This window comes from Grammomys surdaster, unplaced genomic scaffold (assembly GCF_004785775.1).
Source record: "Grammomys surdaster isolate TR1022 unplaced genomic scaffold, NIH_TR_1.0 100, whole genome shotgun sequence".
Classification (NCBI taxonomy): Eukaryota; Metazoa; Chordata; class Mammalia; order Rodentia; family Muridae; genus Grammomys; species Grammomys surdaster.
The window spans coordinates 15,459,824-15,486,255 of NW_021604579.1; the positions used below are offsets into that span (position 1 = coordinate 15,459,824).

The 26,432-nt window shown below is 41.0% G+C and overlaps 1 protein-coding gene across 1 annotated transcript in view; it reads left to right on the forward strand.

Moving 5' to 3' along the window:
• Positions 1 to 10,033: 10,033 nt before the first annotated feature.
• CUNH1orf141 (chromosome unknown C1orf141 homolog) overlaps positions 10,034 to 26,432 on the forward strand; it is a 55,547-nt gene continuing 39,148 nt past the window's right edge. The window contains exons 1-3 of the mRNA XM_028785829.1: positions 10,034 to 10,108; positions 16,997 to 17,148; positions 21,516 to 21,625. Coding sequence (XP_028641662.1) covers positions 10,034 to 10,108; positions 16,997 to 17,148; positions 21,516 to 21,625 — 337 coding nt within the window. The remainder of the gene's footprint in view (positions 10,109 to 16,996; positions 17,149 to 21,515; positions 21,626 to 26,432) is intronic.

Sequence of the window (26,432 nt, forward strand, 5' to 3'; positions counted from 1 at the left end):
GTATAACTCAAACCAAGTGGAGTCCCAGGCTGCTAAATTATTCCCTATGCTAGAATACCCGCCTATGCATAGTGACAATACTTTTAAGATCTTTTGATTGTTTTCCCTTGAAACAGGACATCTAATCTCAAATTGATGACAGGCAAATTTTGGTAAAGATTAAAATAAAGAATGGATCAGAACCGTGAAGTCAAAGACAGCACAGCCACTGGCTCACTGCATTCCTCAGAGCTCTGCTAATCGCCACCCCAAGAAAAATATGGAGCCATGTGATTCCAGAGAAGTGGAACAGAAGTGTCATCAATGCAACTCTCTGAGAAGCTACAGGAAGCTAGGATTGCCAGGTAGAAGAAGAGGCAACCGGTAGGTTGGCCACACTCTGGTAAACAAACCATCACCTCGAAGGAGGATTAGTTGGAAAGAGGAAAAGGATCAGCAAAAATTGGAGCAGGGCAAGAAAGGATAAGGTCGATGTGTGAATGTCATCAAAATACATTATATGTATTTCAGAAAATGACATAATAGAATCTATTGTGATATTTAACGAATATATACTAATCTCATTTCAATGAAGAGTATATTTTCTCTCATAAAAAAGGGATAAAGTGTGAATGGAAGCACATGGACCAAGTTTATATTTAGATCTCTTTGAGATGCTGGGGGTCAGTGCAGACTTTGCCCATGCTAAGCATCCTCTCTACCATGGAGCTGAATCCCAGTCTCATTTTTATACTCTTCTGAGACAAGGTCTGGTGATTTATATAAAAAATTTCCCCCATAGGTCCATGGGGAGTGTCACTATTAGGAGTTATGGTCTTGTTGGAGAAGGTGTGGTATTATTGGAGGAAGTGTATCATTGGGGTGATCTTTGCAGTCTCAGAAGCCCAAGTCAAGGCCTAGTGGCTTGACTTTTCATGCTGTATGTAGATCCGAATGTAGAAGTCCTAGCTCCTTCTCGAACACCATGTCTATATGCATGCTGACATGCTTCCTACCATGATGATAATGAACTAAACTGCTGAATCATTAGACAGCCCCAATTAAATGTTTTCCTTTATAAGAATTGCCATTGTCACGGTATCTCTTCACAGCAATAAAACCCTGAGACACAAGGTCTCACCAGGTTTCCTAAGCAGTCCTTAAAATCTTCTTCATTCTCTGGAGTATCTGGGATTAAAGCCTGATCCACTAGGACCTGCTCAAGGGTGAGTTTTAAAACTACTTCTTTTGTGGGCTGTCATAATAAATCATTAGAGTCCAGGAGGGAGACACTTGTGTCAGTTTCCGGTGCTAAGCCTTGGAGGGAAGGATGGGTAGGCTTGGCCTCTTAGGCATCTCCATTTTGACTAGAGGTATTATTTCAACCTATGAGTCTGTTGTGTAGGATGTGGTATCCATTCTATAACATGGACCATTTAGCATCTTTGGTTTAAAAGAGAAGATTATCTGCAGCTACACTGGAAATGTAAACTGAAGATGCCAGTCAGTTATCTCACTAGCAAGTGGAAGTTTGTCAAAAGAAGGGGCAGATTACTGTAATTTCAGTACAATGCTAAGTAGAATGTGGCAGACCAGACAGACAGATAGACAGACAGAGCCCAGCCCTGCCTCACTGGTCTTCTCTTCCAGGGATAAATATTTGAGCTGATAAAGGCACATAATGGAAGCCTCTCTTGATTTAAGCCTTTGTTTTCTAGGTAACTGTTCAGTTCTGCTGTTTAAGAGTTTAGAGACTCCTGGTTTTTCTGAACTCCTTAAACAGACATTAGAACTACCTGAAGAAGCCTTTTCAGGGCCTCTATAATGGTGATAACAGTGGGCTTAACACTTAGTCCCAGGGTCAGAAGCACACTGTTAAAATGAGTATGTTCTTAAAAATAATGGGTTTTTGTTTTGTTTTGTTGTTTTCAAGAAGGTTTCTCTGTGTAGCCCTGGCTGTTCTGGAACCAGTTCTGTAAACCAGGCTGGCCCTGAACTCATAAAGGCACAGAGATGTGCCTGCCTCTGCCTCCCAAGTGCTGAGATTTAAGGCATTTGCTACCACCTCTTGGGGTGGGGTTTGTTTGTTTATTTGTTTGTTTTTATAATTAATCAGTCTACAGTGAGCTGATGAGGTTGATACTAAGTCTTTTTTGTGTGACAGCCTTTGAACTGAGGGCTGTGGATTATAGAAGAAAGAGTGATTAGAAATTTATTGTGCTCTAAGTTTTCTATTTTGTTTTTTAACACATACACACACCAAAAATTATCATTATACAGCTAGCAGTTAAGACCATGTGATGGCTTATGCTTATAAGTCCCAGCACATGGAAGGCTGAGGCAGAAGGGTTGCCATGAGTTCAAGTCCGGTCTGTGCTAGAAAAATTCCAGACCACCCTAGGCTATAATGTGAGACTCTCTCTCTCTCTCTCTCTCTCTCTCTCTCTCTCTCTCTCTCTCTCTCTCTCTCTCTCTCTCTCTCACACACACACACACACACACATCCCCAAACAAGGAATAAAAACAACAAACTTAAAGCTATAAATCCAAGTTTTCTTTAACCACTATTTTACTGAGTTTAATTTGGCAAAAGTTACATTTTATAACAATTCATTCACTTGATATCTCATGCTCCAGAAAGAGAATCATCACGAAGTAACACTGATCATGGAAGACACAATGGGGTGCTCACCCATGAGACAGTCCACTTGGAGACATCTCCAGATTCAAGTGCATTATTCAGGTTGTTCTTGAATGAAAAATGCTGGTGCTGAGATTCAGAGGGGAGTAGCTCGAGTCTTCCTACAAATGAGCTGCAGCATTGAGGAAGAGATGAGTCAGAGCATGGATCTCTTCAGCAGGAGTTAGTATGAAGCACACAAAAGAGAGAGACATCACCAAGACAGTGAGGTGGCCAAGGGAATGCTCATAAATAAGGAAGAATTTGCCCTGGGATTGGACAGGCAGGCTTCTGATTGATTGGGGACACTTGAAAAGAGATCATTCAGACAGAGGGAAGAGCTAAGTGGAAGGACATGGCAGGGAATGGGTGGGACGTGTCTGACAGAAGATGAGGGGGTATTGTGCCACAAATCCAACCTTTTCTTAGTGTTTGTTCTTAGCAAGCAACTCCGAGTCTTCTGAACAATGGCTTCTCCTCTAAGTGGAGAGGAACAAATAGGAAAGGTAGATGGAGCCACATCTCGCATTGCCTTTTCTTAGGTGTCGTCTGAATACCTAGGGACCCATTCTGCAGAGAAGGTGGAGCAAGCCATGGTTTGTGGGCTAGAGTTAGACCTGACCATTGTTCTAGAAGCAAGGCTGCTCTGCTCAGATGGCTTTCTGAATGATCCACATTCAAAGGATGAGGACCACAGTTAGAGGTAGGCAGATCGGTGGGTTAGGGATGCTGCTGTCACCTGATGAGGGAAAACAGAGACCTGAAGGGCTGAAGGACAATGGAGTCAAAGAGACAATGAAAGGGGATTTTTCCCCTGCAGCCCCACTAATCCCAAATCAGGGGACAGCTTTGAGATGTGTTCTAATCCCAAAGGTTTGGAAGGTTGGCTTTATGACATGTAAGAATCCTACATTCCGATAGTCACCATCCCCAAAATGTAAGAGCAAGAGAGAGCTTTGGATAGTCTTCTGCAGATTTCAGAAGTGAGTACATCTCTCCCACCACCCCCACCCCGTTATATCAGCTGAAAGGAACATGATAAAAAACTCCTGACCACAATACTACCATTGGCTGCTGAGACTTCAGTATGGAGACAGGAGTATGCTGAACATGGTATTCTCCCTTAGCACTGACAGGGTGCCCGATGCCTTCCTGTGGGTATTGTAATCCAGCGCCTTACTTTCAGTCCCCAAAATTAAAAAGATAAACAAGAATTTGATCTAACATTCAGCATAAGTCAGTGAAGAAGACAGGGGTGGAAAAGAAGCAAGATCATGAGAAGCCATTGTGCAGAAGACTCGGAGTTGCTAGGTAAGAATAAACACTAAGTGGCTGAGAAACTCTGATTGTTTGCTGACATCTGAGAAAGGTAGTGTAAGTACAGCTGAGGGAGACAGACAGACCTACAGACAGAAGCAGGCCTTAGATCACATCTTGGCAAGAACAGCAGAAGCTGAAATGATCTGTGACCTGAGAAGACACTTTGTGCTTCAATTATAAAACAAAAACAAACAAACAAGTATAAACTAAAGGAGTTACACACACCTGGCCTCTAACTGGCAAGTCTGTCCTTAACTTAATTTTATTTATCAATTATCTGCCCACCTATACCCTTCACAGCTTTTAAAATGGGCCACTCAGAAAGACTAAGCAACAAGCCCACAATCACACAGCTGTCATACAATGAAGCTAAGAGATTAAGCACAGTCAATCTGACTCCAGAGTCCATGTTACTAAACAGGATACTGATGTCATTTTGTGTTTGAAGACAGGGAGGAAAGGGCTTGTTTGGTTGTTGGGTTGGCTTGTTAGTCCAATTTTCTTACCATTTTTTCTTTTTGAGAAATTGAATGCATGAGTATACATTTATACCACCTCTTCCTTCCAACTCCTCCTAAACCCTTTAATTCCCCCTCAAATTCTTAACTTCTTCTTGCTGTTAAGTGTGTGCATGCATGTGTGTGTGTGTGCTTGCATGCATGCATGTGTGTGCATGCGTGTGTGTGTGTGCAATTTGCATGTGTGTATGCATGTGTGTGCATATTTGCTTGTGTGTATGCATGTGCGTGCACACATGTATGCGTGTATGCATATGTACTTGTGTGTATGTGCACATGTGTGTGTATGTGTGCACATACATGCATGTATATGTGTGCATGTGTGTGTATGTGTGTGTATGTGTGTGTGAACTACAACCTGTTGAGTCCATTTAACACTGCTAACATACATGTTTAGCGTTTGCCAAAGTGTACTGAATATGAGATCTGGTCCTTTTACTCTCCCTTCAGTCTTCTTTGTCATTGTCTTTTTCAGTTGTTCTCTATCCGAGGATTGTGGCCCCTTTGGGGGTCTCATATCAGATATCCTACATATCCAATACTTACATTATAATCATAACAGTAGCAAAATTATAGTTATGAGGTAGCAATAAAATAATTTTCTGGCTGGGAATCACCACAACAGGAGGAACTATTAAAGGACTGCAACAGCAGGAATGGTGAGAAGCACCCTTGATTCTGAAGAACCTCATGAGAACACTGTAAAAAGGCAATGGCTTTGCTGGAGGCCAAAGACAGTCATAGCATCCACAGCTGTTCATTTTCTCTCTATAGTTAACCATGTAACCAAGTTGTGAGGGTATTAGAAACTCAAAGATGAATTAGATGTGGTTCTTGCCTTCAAGGAAAGCATAATGCAGAATGCATAGCCACCAGGCTTTCTTCTGCACACAGACATTTGCTATCCAAAGTATGCTGTACAGGGACTTCCAGGAGAGCTGTTGCTTGTTGAAGAAAACTTGTGAATCCAGGGAGTGGAAGACTGGAGCTATCAACAGTGAATATTAAGATGAAGTAACAAGTAAAGAAATATGACTGCACATGAGAAGCCTCAGTTGTTCCTCGTGGCTGGGGAGTAGAGTGCTTGTAATCACACATGTTGAGTCCACAGACCACACTATTGTGTAAGATACCAAGGAATTTGCTGTTTAATGCTTTTATAGGAATTAAAACTTGAAGCAGGAAGACAAATCATATTTTTCTTGAAAAAATTTCAAGTCTATGAAGAGTAGACCAAATTCATGAAATATATAAAGGAAATTTTAAATTATTACAGTAATCCAATCTGCAAGTTACAGACTCCTAAATTGAGGCTACATGGATTAAAAAAAAAGGAAGAGCTGAGAAGATAGGCAGGATAGAGCCTATACCTGATAATGTGATTGTGCATATTTACATGAAAGCTGAGGGGCTTCTCCAGTAAAGTGGGAACCAAATCCAGGTTTGGGAAGGACCTGCATTAGAAGAACATTTAATAATACATAACCAGAGTCCATGAGTCAATAACCTATGCAGCTGTGCATTGAGAATGCTTGACACCAGCACTTCTCTCACACCCTGATGATTCCCTAGACTGGAAACTCGGCAGCCAAGACCTTGCCTGACACATTTCAATTCATGAGGAGAGTGAGAACATTCCTAATCTTCACCCTCTGAGTTTTGACTTTGGAGGTCAGACAGGATCCAAGTTTTCAACTCATTTTGTAGCATAGCTGAGAAGGAAAACCACTGTGACACCCCAGTATGTGAGCCAGAAGCCTGAGAGATGCTTATCTGATTGCACAGGTTACAAGACAGCCTTGGTTGTAAGAAAAGAATGATAGAGAAGTTTCCTCTTAATTCACACTTGTGCTACTAGGGGGAGATATAATGAACTGAGCTGCATGTGTAGGTTTGGAACCCAGAAGGGAGAATTTGGTTGGAAACAGGTGACAGAAGATGAAGCGGTTGGTTTAGGGGCTGTCTTGGGAGGGTGTGCAACAATGGGAAACATGGTGTAGCCCCTGAAGGCACTAATGTTTGAAGAGAAGCCTGAAGATGTTGGTAAGGAATCTTCCAGGGAGGTAGGAAGATTGATGCTATGGAAACTGAGAGGGCAAGAATTTCTTTAAAAAAATATACATAATTAATATTCATAAATTTATAAAAAATAAAATAATTTAAGAAGAAAAAAGATCTTCACTAGTTCATAAGACCCCAGTGACCTAGTGGCTGATTTAAATAGAAGCCAGATGATGGTAGATTGGAAACAAAAAGGGTGTAGCAAATTAGAACCCTGAATCATATATTGTAGTTTAAAGAAACTGAAATTAAGAAAAGGTAAGACAGGCAATAATAGGTGTGGTCATCATGAGCATCTTTCCCTGCTACAGCAGCACTTGTATGAAGTGAGGAGGCATTTTGAACCTTACCATGTTGATTGTGATGCTGAAGATGGGAGGATGTTAAAGGTAGGTGACATGGGACACCTCACTCTAAATCGGTGGCTCTCAACCATCCTAATGTCGCTGCCCTTTAATACAGTTCCTCACATTGTGATGACCTCCCCCCAAAAATAAACTATTTCTGTTGCTTCATAACTTCATAACTGTAGTTTTGCTCCTGTTATGAATTGTAATGTGAATATCTGATACGCCCGATATCTAGTTTGTGTCCCCCAAAGGGGTTGCAACCCATCTGTTGAGAAACCACTTTTCCACAAAACAAAACAGAAAAAAAGACAAGCAAACAAAAAAAGCCAGGCAATGGTGGCACACACCTTTAATCCCAGCACTTGGGAGGCAGAGGCAGGTGGATTTCTGAGTTCCAGGCCAGCCTGGTCTACAGAGTGAGTTCCAGGATAGCCAGGGCTATACAGAGAAACCCTCGAAAAACTAAACTAAACTAAACTAAACTAAACTAAACTAAACTAAACTAAACTAAACTAAACTAAACTAAACTAAACAAAAAAGAGAAGCCAATTTTCCAAAGCAACCCATTTTTCTCCTTAGTGTAAGTAGCAGATCTTGATGTTCTTGCATCATTTTTATCTTCCCTATTTGAGAAACCTATTCTCTTCAATGTGCTAAACTTAGTTCTCACTGAGAATAGTCTGTCTCCACTAGAAGACATTTTTGCTTCTCCACTTCTACGATGGAAACAGGAAATGAAACCCCCTCCGTGTTTTTCAGACACAAAATGTTTCTGGCTCTAGGGGGAAATTCTTGTCTAGATAAACTATCTGTCTCCTCCAAAATCTTCCCCTGTCTTTCTGCAGGAGACCCACAAAGCAATCAGCATGTACAACATGACACCCAGATCCAAATCTTTCTCTTTTACCTATAGTAGCCAAAGCTTTTATGGATTGGCACATGGTCCATAAGACCTCCCAATCCTGCCTCCAGCTCTGAGCTTATTTGGGGAAGGCCTGCTATCTGTCTGTCCTCATGGTCCACAATATTCTCAGCATAAGTTGTCACATTGGTACTTTTTGGACATAGTCTCCTCTCTAAGAGCATCCTCTCTAAAGGTTCATGTACTGAGAACTTGGTCCCTGGTGTAGTGATATGAGGGATACTGAAGTCATTGAGGCAGGGTGGGGAGTGCCATCACAGAGGGAGAGTTTTTTGCTGATTTGTTTTGGTTTTTTTAAGATTTATTTATTATGTATACAGCCTTTTGTCTGCATGTATGCCTGCAGGCTAGAAGAGGGGCACCAGATCTCATTATAGATATTTGTGAGCCACTAAGTTTTTGCTAGAAATTGAACTCAGGACCTCTGGAAGAGCAGCCAGTGTTCTTAACCTCAGAGCCATCTCTCCAGCCTAGGGAATTTTTAGATCTCTCGGAAGTTCATCTCACAATGGAGTGGATCTAAAAGAATAAAACTGGATTCCACCTGCCCTCTGGCTTTCTGTCTGACATCACAGTTCTTATACCTACTGTCACCATTCGAATATCATTTGCCACAAGGTCTCACCTGGAGAAGAACAAATGGAACATCTAAACCTTAGACTTCAAGCTCTAAAACTGTGACCTAAATAGGTAACTCTCTCTTCTTCATAAAGTATTCAGTCTGGGATATTTTGTCACAGCAACAGAAAGGCATCTGAGATCCATTGGATGACACAGAGTTAGAGATGGAAATGGAGAAGAAACACTGGAAGTATCAATAATTCATATATGGAAAGTATCTTAACGCAGAGCAGCAATTTCCAAAGACAGAGAGGGTGTGAAGAGAAGAGATGGGGGGGTGTGAGTGTAGGAGAGGAAGTCAAGATGATCTAACTGCCTACATTAAATACCCACTCTTGGGTAAAACAGAACCACATGAGGCCCAGTCAACACTTAAAAATCAAGTGTGGGGCCTCAGTCAATGACAAGAATGCTTGCATTCTTGCATAAGAACCTGAGTTCAAATCTCCAGCACATAAAAAGTCAGGCATGGATGTACTCACACTGTAATGCCAGCACTGGGGTATAGGGAGAGACAAGGGTGTTACCAGGGCTTACTCTCTAGCTTTTGGTGCAATGAGAGTTTCTGCCTCAAGGGCATGACACAGCAGGACATTTAACATTCTCCTTTGACACTCATGCACATATTGTGCATATATCACACATATATAACACACACACACACACCAGTGTGTGCAAACTCTTAGGTCACCAGCCACATGTTCAACATTTTTAGATCTTATCCCAACAAGATGAAAAATGTCTTTCCAGCCTCTTAGCTGCCCTCAAAAAGCTTCAGCTCTAGTGTTCACTATGTGACCTGGTGATGATCAGAGTCCACCTACATCAACATGGCTACTCTCATTGGCCACCTTGCTCTGAGGATTACCTATTTTCCCCTTCCTGGTTTAGAGTTACAGATGGTTAGCCACACCCATCCAGCATTAACCTGGGATCTTGGGATCTGAACTCAGGTCCTCACACTTGTGCTTTAACTACTGGTCCATCCCTCCAGCCTCCAGTACTCCTGTGTTCTTGCCTCTGTCCTACTGATAAGCATTTGCACTGAACTGATAAAGTCCTGTGTGACCTTCAGTTTACTCATCTGAAAATGGAGATGAATTAGACCAGATCTTGATGTCCATCCAGTTCATAGGCATCATTTGACCTCCAATGAGGACTTTCAGATTAACTGCTTCTAGGTGCCTCTTGAGTGCTGTGCACCAATGAACCAATTTAAATTCAGTTAACTGTATTGTATGAAGGGGAGATCTTTGAATTCCTTTCATTAAGATTATATCATGACAGAGAACAAATGTTCCATCACGCAACCTTACTTCCAGTGGGAGTCACATCTGGCTCTCATGTAACAAACTTGAAGTTCTGGGTTTTGTTTTTGTTTTTGTTTTTCCTACTAAAAACCAATTGAGTACATTTATAATTCTGTGACTGATTTCATGACCAGCACAGCTCTGAAATGTTCCTGGAGCAGTAATAGAAAGGGACTCTCACCTTACGCCTAAATAATCATCATGTGTTTTTATCTGAATTGAATTAGATATTTCTTTTCTCTCCCTTTCAAACAGGAATTTACTGACAAAGGATGACAGAAAAAATCCTGGAAAAGTTTGATGCCCTGGAGGAGAAAGCAAGGATACTTGCAAACATCAGGGAAAAGGTATGCAAGGTAGAAGCTAAAGATAAAGTTCTCATAAAAAATTAACATTTCAGATAAAATTTTTATTTTGTAATAAATGGTGCATTAAGATGAAGATATAAATGAACATGTAATAAGCAATACTTATCAGTTGAATGCCAGATATCTAAGTAGATAACAAAAAGATTCATTAATCAAGGATGTAACTCAGTGGTAGAGAGCTGGCCTAGTATACTGGAGGCCCCAGTACCACAAAACAAACAACAACAAAACAGCAATAATAAGAATTAACTATAAAAGATCATTCAAGGTAGCTGCCATACGTCACATTTGCATCTAAATTGCTTTAAAAAGTACTACTTCCCACAAACAGTAAATATGGCTATCCATAGTTGTTAAAAATATGCTAAGTATATACTAAGTTACTTTAGGAGCTATATGAAAAGTACCAAGTCCCAGTCCTAACCAGTAAGCTCGTAGCAATTGCTGCTGGAAGAGGAAGATCAGTTTTCTTCATGGAGTGACACTGGGTATAACAGCCATACTCCAAGGCAGGCCACATGCTCAGGAGTAGTTGCTCAACACAAACTGAATTCAATGGGTTTTGTGTGTGCTTTTTGTTTCTTTTTGTTTTGTTATTTGTTTATTTTTGTTTTTGTTTTTTAAAGAGAGAAAGGACATGATGTTTGTGGTCAGATCTGAGAGGAGTTGGAGAACGGGAAAGAATATAATCAAAATATAATGTATAAAATTCTCAAAAAAAAACCTTAAAAAAGGAAAAGTACCATTTGGTACTAAATTACAAATATTACAAGTAATATATAGAAACAAAGTAAACTAAATATATAAAAACAAATATTTAGAAACAAAGTAAACTAAAATAGGTAAGACTCAGAATTTAAGACTAAAGAATAACAAACATAATAGTTCCCAAACACTAGAGTTTTAGCACATAGGAGCAAGTTAATTGATATTCCCTGGAAATTCTTTTTAAAGTATATACTATAGGCTAACAACCACCTGTGACTCCAACAGCCATCTAGCAGGAAGGACACCTAAGGACACCTTAGTCTCAGCATGGTTTCTCCATGTTCTGCAACCAAAGTACATGACATCTCCAGCAGCAGTGTTCTACCCTACTTCAACTCAGACAAACAATCAGCAGTACTGGCAACATAGCTTTACAGTATTAGTGTTCTCAGAGACCCCCATGGGCAAAACTCACAGGGAGGCAGCCCACCACTTACACTGGAGTCATCCCCTAATAGCCTTATTGATCCTGGAAGTGACGTTTCAACTCACAATGTCTTCTTTCAAATCTCTAATTGGTATATCTACTATTCTTCTACAAGGTGTTTATACATTTGTAAAATGCTAAATAATTAGCATTATATAATTTAAAAAAGCATTTTAACATTCATTCCAAGCAAGTGCATACTAGTCTTGGGATTTAAAAACTAAGAAGTTTTTTTTTTTAAGTTAGCAAGGTCTAATATGGTGAGTAAAGATTCCATCATTTGAAGTATTTTATCAAAAAGGGAATGGTGAATACATCAGTGTGGTAGAAACGCTGGCTTTCCCTAACCCACTGCCATCTTCCATGTGAAATCTAGCCTCTTCATCCTGGGGTACTGCACCTCTCTGGGTACACTATACATCTCCCACACACAATGGGTCAGTGAAGCCAGATCATACTGATTTTCAGGGTACAGGGTGAAAAGCACTAATGCATTGACCTGGGACTCTTAACACTTGAGCTGACTCCCTGGGTGAACATAACGAGCTCCAAGTAGGAACTGAGGCCTCACCTCTCCATCAGTGATACCTAACTGGTTAAAGAGCTCCAGACTGGGTGAACTTTCTCCACCCTCATGTACTTTCTTGCAGTGAAGAAATACAAACATCATCTGCTCTATGGAAAATAACTGTCGACTCCTAGGACAAACATCATTTTATGTATACTGTTCTATCCCCATATCCATCCATTCCTGGCCATTGCCCTTGGTACTTTGAGAATCTCATAAATTAAAGTACACTCAAATTCAGTATCCATTGAAACACAAGTGTTTTGCAGATTAGTCAGGAACCAACAAATCTACAGTTCACTATGGAGTCTACAATCACTATTTGACAGTAACCTTGAGTACTCTAACAAAGGATATTTCTTTCCTCCACACTAAGGACTTGAAGGGGGAATACCTGGTTCCTCCATTTAACTCCTTTCACATTGGTGAACTGCCATCCAGCCTTTAAATCTTCCAAAGACTCATAAGTGCTATTTAGATTTCTGGCAATCCTCCCATCTCCCACCAGGAACTCCGATTTGACAGGAATCTTGCCACCTTTGCTTTCAAGTAACTTGGACAGTTACAATCACCTTCTGATTCCAACTCACCTGCCAGTGTAAGGCCTTCATATCTGCCAGAGCTCCTCTTCCTCATAAAAATCACACCCCTCCATAGAGCTCAGCAAGGCCACTGAAGACCCATTCCGGTTTTTGATGCCTATTCCTTTCTAACTTTGTGGAATAGGCATCAGACACTGGCTCTCAGATCCACATTTCCTTCAATCGCCTATCTGTCCTCCTCTGTCTTCCTGTCCTGGATATACAGGCACCCATGCTGGTAATAAATGGCTTATAGATGTCAGTCTATCAGGAACTGTATCCCTCTGATTTCCTCAGATTCTTCAACCTTTGTCTGAAGGACGATTGAGTAGTTCTTTTACTCAGTTTCTCTGCTTCTACCGCACTCAGTTATTGCCAGACTGACTCTGACCTGCCAGCTCCCAAATAATGACAAATAGACTTTTTATTTATTAAAGCTGCTGGGGCCAACTCCAGTGGTACTTTTTTCTTCTTGATTCTCTCTTGAGGTAGCTAAGGGGGAAGAGCATCGGCTGAGGCAAGACTTGGTCTTGCTAGATATTTAGGTTTGCTGTTTAATAATAAAATGTTGGCCTGTGTTAAGTCTAAGTCCCTTTACTGCTGTAGCTGACCTGCCTGAGTTCCTCTAAGACCAAGAAACTGAAGTCTGACTTTTAGCATCTCAGCAGGGGATTAAGCAAAGTAGAAACTGCCCTGGCTCTAACTCCTAGCTTGCTAGTTGAAGTCGCAGGGAGAAAAGAGGAACACTTTGAAAAGTGATTTTAATCTTTCTTTCTAAGTTCTCTCTAAAAAGTTTTCTATGAAAGACCTCTAAGAAAGTTCTAGAAAGTTCTTCTTTAGTTCTACTTTAGAAAGTTCTCGCTGATCTGCTCTCCTAATCTTGCTCTTTCCTCCATCTCTGATGTAACAATGAATTTTCTGAATTCCTTACTCCCAATGCTTTTATTTCCAATTGCTATATATGTCAATGTAATCTTTCTTAGTCTTTTGTTCCTTTTCTAGGAGAATAGATCACATGGTTTATCCAAGTATCCTTTTTTTAAACAAAAGTTCACTATAAAACATTCACTATAAAAATTCAAATCATAAATTGAATAAAAAGTTTACAACAGAGAATGTTACATCCATATCCATTAAGAGTAGTTATCTAGCTAAACATTCATTATCTGTCACTAGCTCAACAGGTTCACTGAAAGTTAAAAACCGTAATTTTTGTGACTAAGGTATTAGTGAAGTTTCATATAGATAAACCCAGTCAGTATTTTATCTTCTGTCCTTGAACCTATACTAAATCCTTAGTTCCCTTTTTTATGGCCTTTGGTTAATTGTTTTACAACCTCTTTGAATGTGCTCTAAGTTGTAGATGCCTGCTTGTTTTCTCAGAAGCAATTAATTCACGATACTTGAAAGACTGACTGGCAGAGTTTTCATTGCAGTTTTGACATCAGAAAAGATTCAATAGCAGTCCTATTATAAAAGAGCTTAATAGTTACTAATATAATTTTAGGAATTCTTATAGTAGCATCATTAAGAAGTAAGAAATCATCTATTTAGCTATATAGCATCACTACAGAACAGTACATTTTCCTTGTTCTGCAGAGATCTGCTCAAAAGGATGGGCTAATACCAAATGATTATTATAATTATAACAGGAAAAGCATATTAATAGCAGCAATCTTTCCTAAAATGTAATCTTATCAGCTTTCCCCAGAAAAGCAAATCTATCAATAACTTTAACAGTCCATGGCAGAACCATCTCAAGATCACCTGCTAGATTCTTTTGGATTTTTTTTGCTTCTCCTTGATGCCTCCTGACATAAAGTTTACCCAATTAGCTTGTATCACTTAATTAACCCATTTATATTAATCCACCTTTGCCACGTGACTCATTACCCCTCTCTCACACACAATCAGCCCAGATGCTTGATCCTTCCAACCTGTCTCCAGCTGCTGAATGCCACTTGTTATTCTTTCCCAGAGTTCCTATCTCTGCCTAGATGTCCCACTTCCCCTCTCCTGCTCTGCCATGGGCCATCAGCTCTTTATTAAACCAATTAGAAGGTAAAGGAGAAAAATGTTTACAAAACACTGAGACTGGTGATGCTTTACAAAAATAACAATACCAAAACCTCCGACAGTACTCAGCACTCTGCTGGTACTGAAATCAATACCAACACTCAGTCTCATCAGTGAGAGGCTCTTCTCCATACCCAGAAGTCTCTCCCAGTTGATGATGTCCAGATACTGTGTATCCCCTGTTGTGGTGGTTTCCTACACTGTGCTTATCAGGGTCCTATCTGCATGCTGAACTGTGGAGCTTCCTTCATCTGTGTTAACACTCAGACCTGAGGGCTTCTCTTCTGCCACTTTCACATCACTTTCTTCTCACTCTCTAAACTCTCCACCTAAGTTCTAAATGTTTGGTTCCCAAGAAGGGCTCTTTAACAGATCCAGTTCCTACAGTGCTCCCTGAGAATACTCCCCACTGTAAAAAATACAACGTCACCATCTATGTCTCATGCTTTTACTTCATTCTTTCTTCCAAATCAGAGGCTAATGTGGAAGTTTGTATCTGCATGTCTTTTTCTCATGAAAATTCCTTATATAGGTAAGTTCTTTCTGGGCAGACAGATGAACCTCAGTTACATGTGTTATCACCTAAAGCAAAGACCATGCAATTGATGCCTTAGCCTGCTTACTACCATCATATCCATGCCATTTCCAGGGAATGTGATAGATTATGTAGTTCATTAGCCAGTTGGAGAACATCTCCTTTCTCATGTCATAGATTTCAGCCATCCAGGAGGAATTCTACTACATTCCACTTAGAGGCAGGAGACCACTCCGGGATATTTTAAAAGGATGCTGAACTCTCAGGTGGCTCAGTCTTGCTTGCCTCACCTATAGCAGGAGAGAAAGGAAACACAATATCTCACACTACATTAGGAAGGAAAGCCATGTCAGGATTGTATGCAAAGCATGCTCCATGTCAGATGGATCAATCTCAGTAGCCTGTCTTATTTATTACCCATCACAAGGGGCACATAGCTGCACCTCCCTATTAGTCTGTGAACCCGGAGGCTCTCCACGGAGATCTGGCCTGTCCTGATGAGAGGGAAAGGGCACGAGCAGAGGTGGAAGGGGTGCCTCCACCGCCGCTGCCACTGCTCTGGTGCCAATGCTCGGACATCTGCTGTTGCTCTGAGACGCTGCACTGGATGAACTGAAGCTAGCCAAACCAAGCCAAGCTGAGTCAGGGAAGAGCTGGCTAGGAAGTGAGTGGAGTGCAGGGGAGCTTCTGGTGGCAAAAGCTTCGGAAGAGCATTCTCTTTCCAGGCAGTGTTTCAGCTCTTGTGACAGATGCTCTCAGATGACAGACTTAATTCTCACACACCTTTATTCCTTCCGGATAGGAAGGATCTTATATACAGTTATGGGGTGAGTTGGGTCTGACAGCAAGAGCTTCCTATTGGCTTGGCCTGAGATGCCTCATCAACATGAGGAAGGACTTGTGGGTGCTGCCCCATGTGACTGATGGCCACATTCTCTCTGTAGGAGGCTGTGGCTACGTGACAGGTTCCTGGAGTTGGTATCCTACCGTCCCTTTCAGTCTTCAAGCCCTAGTTCAAGAACCCTTACCAGGCTTCTCACTGTCCACCGTCCCACACCTCCCCCGATCATATTCGATTCTGTTGGTCTTTGTATAGATGCAAATGATATGAGTCTTTTCAGGGAGGCACAAGCAAACCTCTGCTCATCTCAGATGCAGCATCAACAACAGATCAAAAAAAAATGAGTGAACCAATGAGTTTATTGGGGTTAGTTGTGGTACCATGAACAACTCAGAGGCAGCTACATCACCAAACCATCTACCTCAGCACAGGTGGCAATTCATAAAAGCTGCATCCCTGGGGTCCCCTTCCCAACTTGCATACGGCTCCTTGAAAGAATCTCCTCTTCCCCATCAGTTGGTAGGTTACAACTTCTATAACTTGGGGAGTGACCTTGAAAATCTTTAACTTTCTCAACTTTGTAAGTCTTATAAGTTTCATGAACTTCCTGTCTTATGATTTTCTCTCCTCCCCCCTCCCCCATACAGGAAGGTTTCAATTCAGAGGAAATGACTCTCCAGCAACTACATAGGTCTGTCCCTAAATTAAAAAAAAATTAGTTGGAAGGGCTTCTGAATGGTTATCAGCTTATTGTCTTTATTAAATAGATGAGGAAGGAGTCATATATAAATGAGAAAAGGTCACACAAACTACAAGATTCTTTTCAAATTTTAATTCATTATGTTTTCGGTCTTTAATTTTAAATCTGGACTCGTTTTCATTATTACCTTATATACAAATTCTCTCTGTGTGTGTGTGTGTCTGTGTCTGTCTGTGTGTGTGTGTGTGTGTGTGTGAGAGAGAGAGAGAGAGAGAGAGAGAGAGAGAGAGAGAGAATGATTAATTTTTGTCCTTAATATACAGAATCTGCCTGTAGAAAGAGCACTTACTTTCATTCTGACTTCACTGCAGAATACCAACCGACGACTAAGAAAAAAGCCATTGATTACACCCCTGCTGTTTGACCTTCATGTGGAATTTGGAGACACAATTACCCCATCTGCATCTAGGACGGTAACAGAGATCATAGAAGATAAACCACTTGATCTTAAGGACTCAAAAAAGTAACTACTATAATTCACCTGAAAGTTGTAAAGCATTGTATTTACTATAGGTTATTTGATAATATAAGAAATTAAAACTAGCCCAGTATAATGGTGCATGCCTTTAATCCCAGCAGAGGCAGGGGATCTCTGTGAATTCGAGTTCAACTTGGTACACATAGCAAGCCTCAATCCATCCAGAACTAGAAAATGAGACCCTGTCTCAAAAAAAAGTATCTTATGACATATTTGTGGATTAAAATATACTAGATTAATATTGCGAATATTCCCATTTAGAGTTAGATATTACAATATTTTCCAAGACTTTTCTGAGTTAGAAGATGGTAGCATACACCTTTAAATCTCAGTTAGGAGGAAGAGGACAGGTCAATCTCTGTGAGTTCAAGACCAGCCTAGTGTACAGAGTGAGTTCCAGAATAGCAAAGGCTACACAGAAAAATCCTCTAAAAACCAAAAAAGAAAAAAAGAAAAAAGACTTTTCTTAAAACCAATTTGACTACTCTGTTTAAAGTTAAATTTAAATTTTATATAAAATTTTAGAATTTTACTTTTTAAAAAAGGCTGCCTAAAATCTTTCTCAGTTAGTTTCTTAGGAAGAGACTTTGAACTGGGGATATAGCTCAGAGACGGTGCCTGCCTATTTGGGGGATGGGGTATCTGGATGTGCCATAATGAGTCTTTCACTGGCATCAGAGATGCGACGAGAGTCCAAATGTGCAGCCGAGTAGCATCAGCGTCAGTTAGATGATGTGTGGTGAGTGTAACCTTTTCATTTATTTACTCAGTGAAAGAAACCAATGTATGAAACATGGAAACACTGTGTCCTGATGATGTTCAGTAATATGTCCAAGGTCACACAGGCAAGAGGCAGAAGGTGCACTAGGTCCAGCACTTTGCTTCAGTGCTTATTTAAAACTTTTCATTGTATTTTTGACTACACACACATTTCTGTGGAGAGTTTTGTGTCCATATGAGTACAGATACTCACAGAGGCCAAAAGAGGGCATGAGATTCCCCAAAGCTGGAATTACAGACAATGGTGAGCCACCTGCTGGGGATGCGGGGTGGGGGTGGGGTACTGAACCAGAGTCCTTTGGGAAAACAGCATATACTCTTAACCACTGAGCTATCTCTCAGAACCAGGAGCTTGTGTTTTTTATCGAAATCATGTCTAGTAGGATGACTGAGCCCTTGAGCTTGGCGCCTAGGTACAGTGTAACTGTGGCACTTTGTACTTACATGAGAACAAGGTTAGGGATAGTGGGGGTTACAGTGAGAAAAGCTGGGGTGTATTGGGGTTGTTTTGGAGTCCTGTGTATTAGTCTTGCAAAGGCAGGTAGAAGTCAGGTGGACAAGCAGGTCCAAATCTAAAGTTACACACTCTTTGAACCATTGTTCTGTTTTCCTTGTCTGCATTCTGATTGTGATACAAATATCACTTTCTCAGACTTTCGTTATCTGAGATGTAACAAAACATCAAAAAGTGTCCATTATGGAATTGTGAGTTAAGAAAAGGGAGTTTATGACCTGGTATAGAGGCAGGTACCTATAATCTGACCATTTGGAAGGCAGAGACAGGCACCAAGAGTTTGAGGTAAAATCATTTATTTGGTCTGAATCTTCAAAATAAGTGTCCTTCAAGTCTTTCTGACTTAGATTAACTTTGTCTCCACCTTATACTCCCAAGTCAGCTGGACTAAAAGTTTGCAGCCAGAGGCAAAGTTAATCTTGGTTTCCAGAGAAGTATTAGAAGGTGGTAGAACCCTTTGAAAGAAGGGCCTTTGGAAAGGGCCTTGGGTCACTGAGAGACCTGCCTGAGAAAGAATCTCCCACCCCTGCCTTTGATTCTCACTGTAGCCCAGGCTGTTCTGGAACTTGATGTAGCAAGGCTGTAATCAAACTCACTGTAATCCTCCTGAGTTAGCCTCAGAAGTGCTGGACTTTGGGATCATGATGTGAGCAGTTTTATTCTGACACATAATCCTACCATGATGATTGGCTTTGCTATAGGGCCAAAAGTAATTCTGTCATCAAGTCATGGACTGAAACTTCCAATGCTATGAGCCAAAATAATACTTTCCTTTTTTATCTCTTTTTTTTCCCCAGTAATAGAAAACTAACACAAAATCAATACTAAATAAGTAGATCTTAACTCCACTCTAAGTGGGCCACATCTCCGAAATTGTGAGATACACGGTGGGTAAAAGAGAAAGTTAAGAGGGGTCTAATTAGAATTGGTTCGTGGAATTATTGAGACTGGAGAGGCCCAGATAGGCCCTCTGAAGGCTGGAACCCTTGGGAAGCTGGTATGGTGTCATGGTATCACGTAAAAGACCAGGACCCTTGGTGTCATTGACTCAGAAGAAAACACAAAGACAGAAGCAAATACTTTCAAGTATTACCAGTCTATAGCCACATGTTGTTTTCAACGTTTGGGGGAGGTTGACATTGCTTTCAATACTCAGTTGCTTCAGTAAATGGTCTTGGGTCTAGTCACCTCATCTTACACACATACCTTGTTCTGAGTCAAACCCTTAATAATGATGAAAGAGGAACAAACAGGGCTCATGATGCTCTGGGGGAGCCCAAACTACAGCAAGATCAGTTGCAATGCTTTTGGTTTTGCTTTTATGGTTGATCAATTTTGCACAGGTTGAGTTTGTAACAGAATGAGTTACATTGTTATAAATGATCTCAAATCACACATTAACTTGGTTACCGGTTGGGTGAGAGTTTGAGTTGTAAAGGCAAGCTTCCAACAGCATTTCTCAGAAAAACCATCCCCACAGTAGCACATCGGGGAGATTGGTAGTCCAATTTTTACTCTGAGGTTGAAGGCCTGAGAACCTGGAGGAAAGTGGGAGAACTTTTGTCTTGGAGACCAAAGGTCAAAGAATCTAGAATCCTGGTATCCAAGAACAGACAGGTTAAGTTTGTTCTTCAGGGAAGAGCAGAAGTTGAGTTTTGTTCTATTTAAACTCCCAGATGATTGGATGGTATTCACCCATCTGCAAACAAATCCCCTTCAGTCCAGTAACTCTTGTACCTACCTGGTCTAGAAACACTCACTCTCACAGACCCACCCAGAAAGAATTATTTGTCAGTTCTTTAGGTAATCCTGTATCCAGTCAAGCTGGCACCTAAATGAACCACCATATTGTTACCAGGGTTGTCAGGGTCAGAACTCAGTCCCAGGAATCCTAACAAGCTGGGCTCAGCCACTCATCCATAATACATCATACAACGAAATTACAGGAAAGGTGGAGAAAATGGAGTTATTCACTGTGGCCACACTAAGTAGGAAAACAAATAAATAGGTCCGGGACAATCCTTCCCAACACACACACACAGACACACACACACAAAGAGAGAGAGAGACAGAGAGAGACAGAGAGAGACAGAGAGAGGCAGAGACACAGAGAAAGCCAGAGAGACAGAGAGACAAAGAAGAGAGACAGAGACAGAGAGACAAAGACAGAGAGACAGAGACAGACAGAAACATACATACACACACACAGAGAGACAGAGACAGATAGACAGACATACACACAGATAGATAGACATACAGAGAGAGACAGAGACAGACAGAAACAGAGACATACATACATACACAGAGACAGAGACATACATACACACAGAGACAGAGAGAGAAAGAGAGGCAGACAGAAACACACACACACACACACACACACACACACACACACACACACTTCCAGGATCCTGGTATGGGGTTTTAAGTAGAGGGCAAGAGGTATACATTGCTAAGCAACTGTGGTCAAGGTGTGATCATGCCCATCCTTACTGCCTCAGCTCCAGAGAGCCCCAAAGGTGGACTGACAATCTGCCAGCACTGGGTGAAGTCTCTTTCTCAGAAACCAGTGCCTCCTCTAGCTGGCACTGGGCTTCAGCCCTCTCCTTTGCTCAGCGTGGGACTTTTTGAGAAATTTCAATTTCTTGGAGTCCTTCACTTCAAGGAGTCTGGTACAAGTTTCCCTCCTTAAACTATCTTTGCTCATGCTGGGACAGAATAGAATGACAGAGAAGTTCTCCATGTACCACATAGATGCTGTCATCTTGTCTGATAGATGAACTGTCCCTGAGTGCACATATCACCACTTTCCATTCATATCTGTTCCAAATATCTCATGGAACCAAGTTCTGATATGTGTTCTGGTCAGCTTGTGAATACTGGCATCTCATATGCAGCACCACCCTGCTGAGTATCAGCAACACTTCAGGTTCCTTCTCTAGTCAGTCTCAGCCTTTTGCCTTCAATCTGCAAAATGGATGTGTATATATTTGTATTTTGAATCTGTTTTGTAAATTTTCTGATTATTTTGATTTAGAATAACTTTCATTTCTTCCAGGCCTGTATCTTTCAAATATAAGCCTAAACCCAGAAGTGATTTTGAAGAGTCAGATTTAAGACCACCTACTCTTATAACAATTACAAACTATGAAGAAAGTAAATTAATAGGTAATGCTCTGTGTAATATAATTACTTCTCCTTTATTTATTTATGAATGCTATTAAGTTGTGATTTATTAATTAATCACCTTCTCTTTCTTTTGGTATCTTAACAATTTTTTTATTTCTGTTGAAATAATTTGCATAACAAATAATTTTTTTATAATTCACTGTATACATCCCCAACACACACACACACTATATTTAGATGTAATCTTATTTTATTGCCCAGACTAAACTTGAACTCCAGCTTCAAGAGATCCCTCTGGCTCATCTTCTCAGGTAACTGAGACTCCAAGCATACACTGTCACACCTGGTTCACAAATACGTTTTTATTTGTTTTTTGTTTTTGTTTTTGTTGTTGTTTGTTTGTTTTTGTTTTTTTCGAGACAGGGTTTCTCTCTAGCCCTGACTATTCTGGAACTCTGTAGACCAGGCTGGCCTTGAACTCAGAAATCCGCCTGCCTCTGCCTCCCAAGTGCTGTGATTAAAGGCATACACCACCACTGCCCAGCTCACAAATACATCTTTATGAATATATTTTTGTGTTGATATGGTTTTTCATTTCTTTCCTGGAGAGACATGAAGGAACAGCAATTCACCTCTCTAGATAGGGCACCAACAGATCAAGAAGAAAAAAAAAGATTCCAGCCAGACAGTGGTGGTGCACGCCTTTAATCCCAGCACTTGGGAGGCAGAGGCAGTTGGATTTCTGAATTTGAGGCCAGCCTGGTCTACAGAGTGAGTTCCAGGACAGCCAGGGCTACACAGAGAAACCTTGTCTCAAAAAAAAAAAAAAAGATTCCATCCAAGTCCAGCTTTATGAATCAAAAATTCATTCAGATTATTGCCACAGATGTATATGGGTGAGGGGTTACTTATAGGAGCATGGTAACTATTGCTGGGATACTCCCAGGAAGTCCCTCCCTCAGCAGCTATACTACTGAAGTGTCTATCCTTCAGTCAGTCTTCCTCCTACCTTCTGTATTTGCTGGTATCCCATTTCCCCAGACCCTGTGCATCTTTGGACAGGGTTGGGAGGAGGAGTGAGGATGGTGACTGGAATGTCATCAGAAAGCCCAGTGGCCCTGCCCTCTCCTAGGAAGGCATGTTAATAGCTTTCTGCCATAGACCCACCTCTCACTGTATTGTCCTTATTTCCTTATACACAGAGGTCAAGATTTCCCATGTGTCACCACAGCACTTTGTGAGTCATGATGGCCAATGGTCATGTCACACCTAGAGGAAATACTTCCACCACAGAATTAGTTTCTTCATCTAGAAGGAAATGCCAACTTTCCTTTTAACTCAACCCTAAGACTTTCATTGATCTTTTTAAAAATAAAAGTCAATTATGGATTGTTTCTTTAATAGAAACATAGTTACAGGATTAGAAATTTTAGGACTCTATGGTTGGAGACCCCACATTTTATAGATGTTCCAAGGAGATGAGCTTTATCTGTTGTTTCTGTTTTTCTGTCATAGTCAACCAGGTGATTACATTGTCATCAGCCTCCTTGACAAAAGCTTCTGTCTACACTTGGCCCCATATTGCCTTACATCTGTGCTGTGCTCTGTAAATTTTTTAAAGACACACTTATACACTTGCCCTTTGCTCTCTCTATTCCTGCTTAAATATCAGCTCACTCCACTCGGGATCCCTCCCTCATGATTCTCCTTAAAGCACGCTTAGCAGTATTGCCAGTGGCCGGTGTTATTGCTCAATCCAAACAACACTTTTCATTTCTATTTTCTTCTACTACTCCAGGCTCAGTTCATTGATCATTCCCTTCTTTTTAAAACTCTCCACTTTAAGCTTTTGGGATTGTTGACACCAAACACACCTCTCTTTCAAAAGAAATTTTAAAAATGGTTTATTTTTGACCCAAATATGAGTTACCGTGGCTTAAGAACACAGATTCAGATTGCCCCAACTAAAATGCTCCAATATTGACAATTTTGACGTTGTCATACTTAAGGAACAAAACAAAGTTGTAAACTAAGGTGTTTTCCAACTATATCGGTGGGAACCATAGATGGGCAGGTTACAGACAAGTGAGGGAATCTCAGCTAGGGTTTCACATGTTATCTGATAACTTCCTTACCTTTGGGGATGGTGGAATCTTGTGGTTGGCTAAGTTAACACATTTGGAAAAGTTTTACCCAGGATGTTTGGTCAAACACAGATGTGGGCAGTGAATGGCTAGAGAACATCTAACCAGAACACCAGCGACTGTGTATCTGTCACTACAGGAATCAAGAGCAAGGATTTGAGTCTTGAAAGTTCATTTTTTTTGTAGAGAGTCAGCAATATCGGAAGCCACAGGGAATCTGCCTCAGGCCGGCTTCTGCTAGTGTATTGTCTAGGGAACGAGGACAGAGGCTATTAATCATTTCAAAGTTTTGTCTTGAGCTTCAGGTTGGGAAGCCAGCCTTGTCCACGAGATTCATGGTGTTAGTACTTCTCTTATCTCTCCCTGCACCTTTTCCTCATTATCAGCTCTCTGTGCAGTGAGAAGCTTATATATACCTAAGGCTTCCAAGTCCTGCATTTTTCCTGAGTCACACCATCCAGGCTGTATCTACATTAAAGGTTAACTCAGAACAAACAAAGCATTAGCCAGTGTGCATGACTGGGCTGCTTTCAATGCATGATATGAAGTGCAAATGCGTTCTCACACTAGAATATAAAGTACCCATATCTGACTCCTGTCCTTTTCCTACTGTTAATAATAACTCATATTGGCTTCACATGAAAACTGGCATCTGCAGCCGGGCATACAGTAGTTAGTTCAGCATCTGATCAGCAAGGGAAGCTGTGTAAGGCAGAGCACATTGACAACAGCAGACAGATATGCAGAGGAGCGGGGACAATGGGAAAGCAGGAAAGCTGCTCTGAGGCCAGGAAGGCTTAGCCAGGAGGCACAAGACAGCAGGTCAACGGGAAGGGTCCCCTCTACTCTTGATGTCAGAGACAGTTTCATCAACTGCTTTAGCTTTTTCTTCAACAAACTAAGCTTTGCCTGTCAAGTTAAAAAAGCATTCTTTTACATTCTTTATGGTTATATGTCAGTAGCAAACAGTCTATTGTAGCTCATTCCATAGGATTGCTTTCCTAACTTAACCTGATTTCTGTCCAATAGTCCCAACAGGCTTTTACCATAAATCAAGTCAGATGTTTAACTTCTGTGTAAGAGTCCTGGAGTGAGTGGCATCAGGAGCAGTCACAGAGGTAGCCATCATGGAACAAATGATCTATCTATGGTGTGATTTGTATTCAGAAGCCAGTGTGTGGGAAATGTCCCTTATTTTTTTAAACCTAGTAAGGTAGTTACTTTTTCCATTGCTGTGATAAAATATTCTGACAGAAACAACTTAAGAAAGGAACGGTTTACTTTAGCACACAGTTCCAGGTTCACAGTCCATCACAGCAGAGATGCCTTGGTGGCAAGAGTGTAAGGCATCTAGTCATGTTTCATCTGTGGACAGAAGCAGAGAGGGATGAACATACCCTTAGGATGTCCCTTTCATATATATATAGTTTAGGATCCCATCCCAGGGACAGGTGATGCCCATTCTCACAGTGGATAGTCCCACCTCGATTAACCTCATCTAGACAAGTCCACACAGTATACCTAGGGGCTCATATCCCATGTGATTCTAAATCCTGAAAGTTGACAACCGGTGTCAGTCATTATTCCTGTAAGTCAGATTGGCTTTCTGGGACACCTATCCCATGAGTCTTCCTAGCCCCTGGGGCTGTTCATGGGCACAGAATGGTAAGTTATTTTTACAACGGCCAGAGTCAGTCCCCTAGCATCTTGTTGACTTGTGGCTTAGGACTTAGTGAAGGTGTCATTATGTAATAGTCTACCCTTCGCCAAACCAATGCAGTCTATGAAAATAACACTTGTTTTAGCAAGGGAGATGTGCTAACCTCAAGGCAAGCAGTCCTTCCTTTCAGTCACAATAGGCTCCCATAAGTATCAGAACAAGTTTTAATATTTCTAAGGATAATCTGGAAGACACCTGAGGTGTTTGAACACCCACAAAGGACGAAGAAACTACCCAAAATGTATTTTTTCCAAATATACTTATATGCGTTTATCTTAGCTGTCCCCTGATTGGGGAGGGGCATATCTGTCACTATAGAAATCAAAGAGCAAGGATTTGAATCTTGAAAGTTAAACCAACCTTTAAAAAGTGTCAATAAACATCAGCATGTGTATTTGAAGTCTTCACTTTGGCATTTGAGTAAAAGTTGAGTTGCTAATCCTGGCATAGGTCATCTTTTTTTCATTGAGATCAGTCTTTGGGTTATTGTGACGATAAACTATATATCTGGCAGATGTTTTTTATATGATGTCAAATAACCCCAGTCCCGTATTCCACGATTTATTGTAATTAACCAGAGCATCTTTCCAAAAATAAACTCACACAACTACTTAACGATTGGTCCCAGCAAGTAGGCCAGAAGGAATATTATTCCTCTCATTTCTTGTCCCGCTGTCTTATCCAGATCCAGTAACTCTCCAGCATCCTGGTTAGCCTTAACTGTCAACTTGACACAGTCATCTGAGAGGTGACTCAGTTCAGAAACTGCTTAGATCAGATTGGTTTTGTGCGGATACGTCTATATTGGCTTGATTGCTGACCGATGCAGAAGGGTCCAGCCTGCTCTAGGCAAGCACTATTCCTTAAGCAGGTAGCTGGTCCTAAGATGGATAAGAACGCTAGGTAAGCATAAGCCTGTGAGCAAGTCAGAGAGCAAGCCAGCAAGTAGCCTTCTCCCATGCTTCCTGTTTGAGTTCCTGGC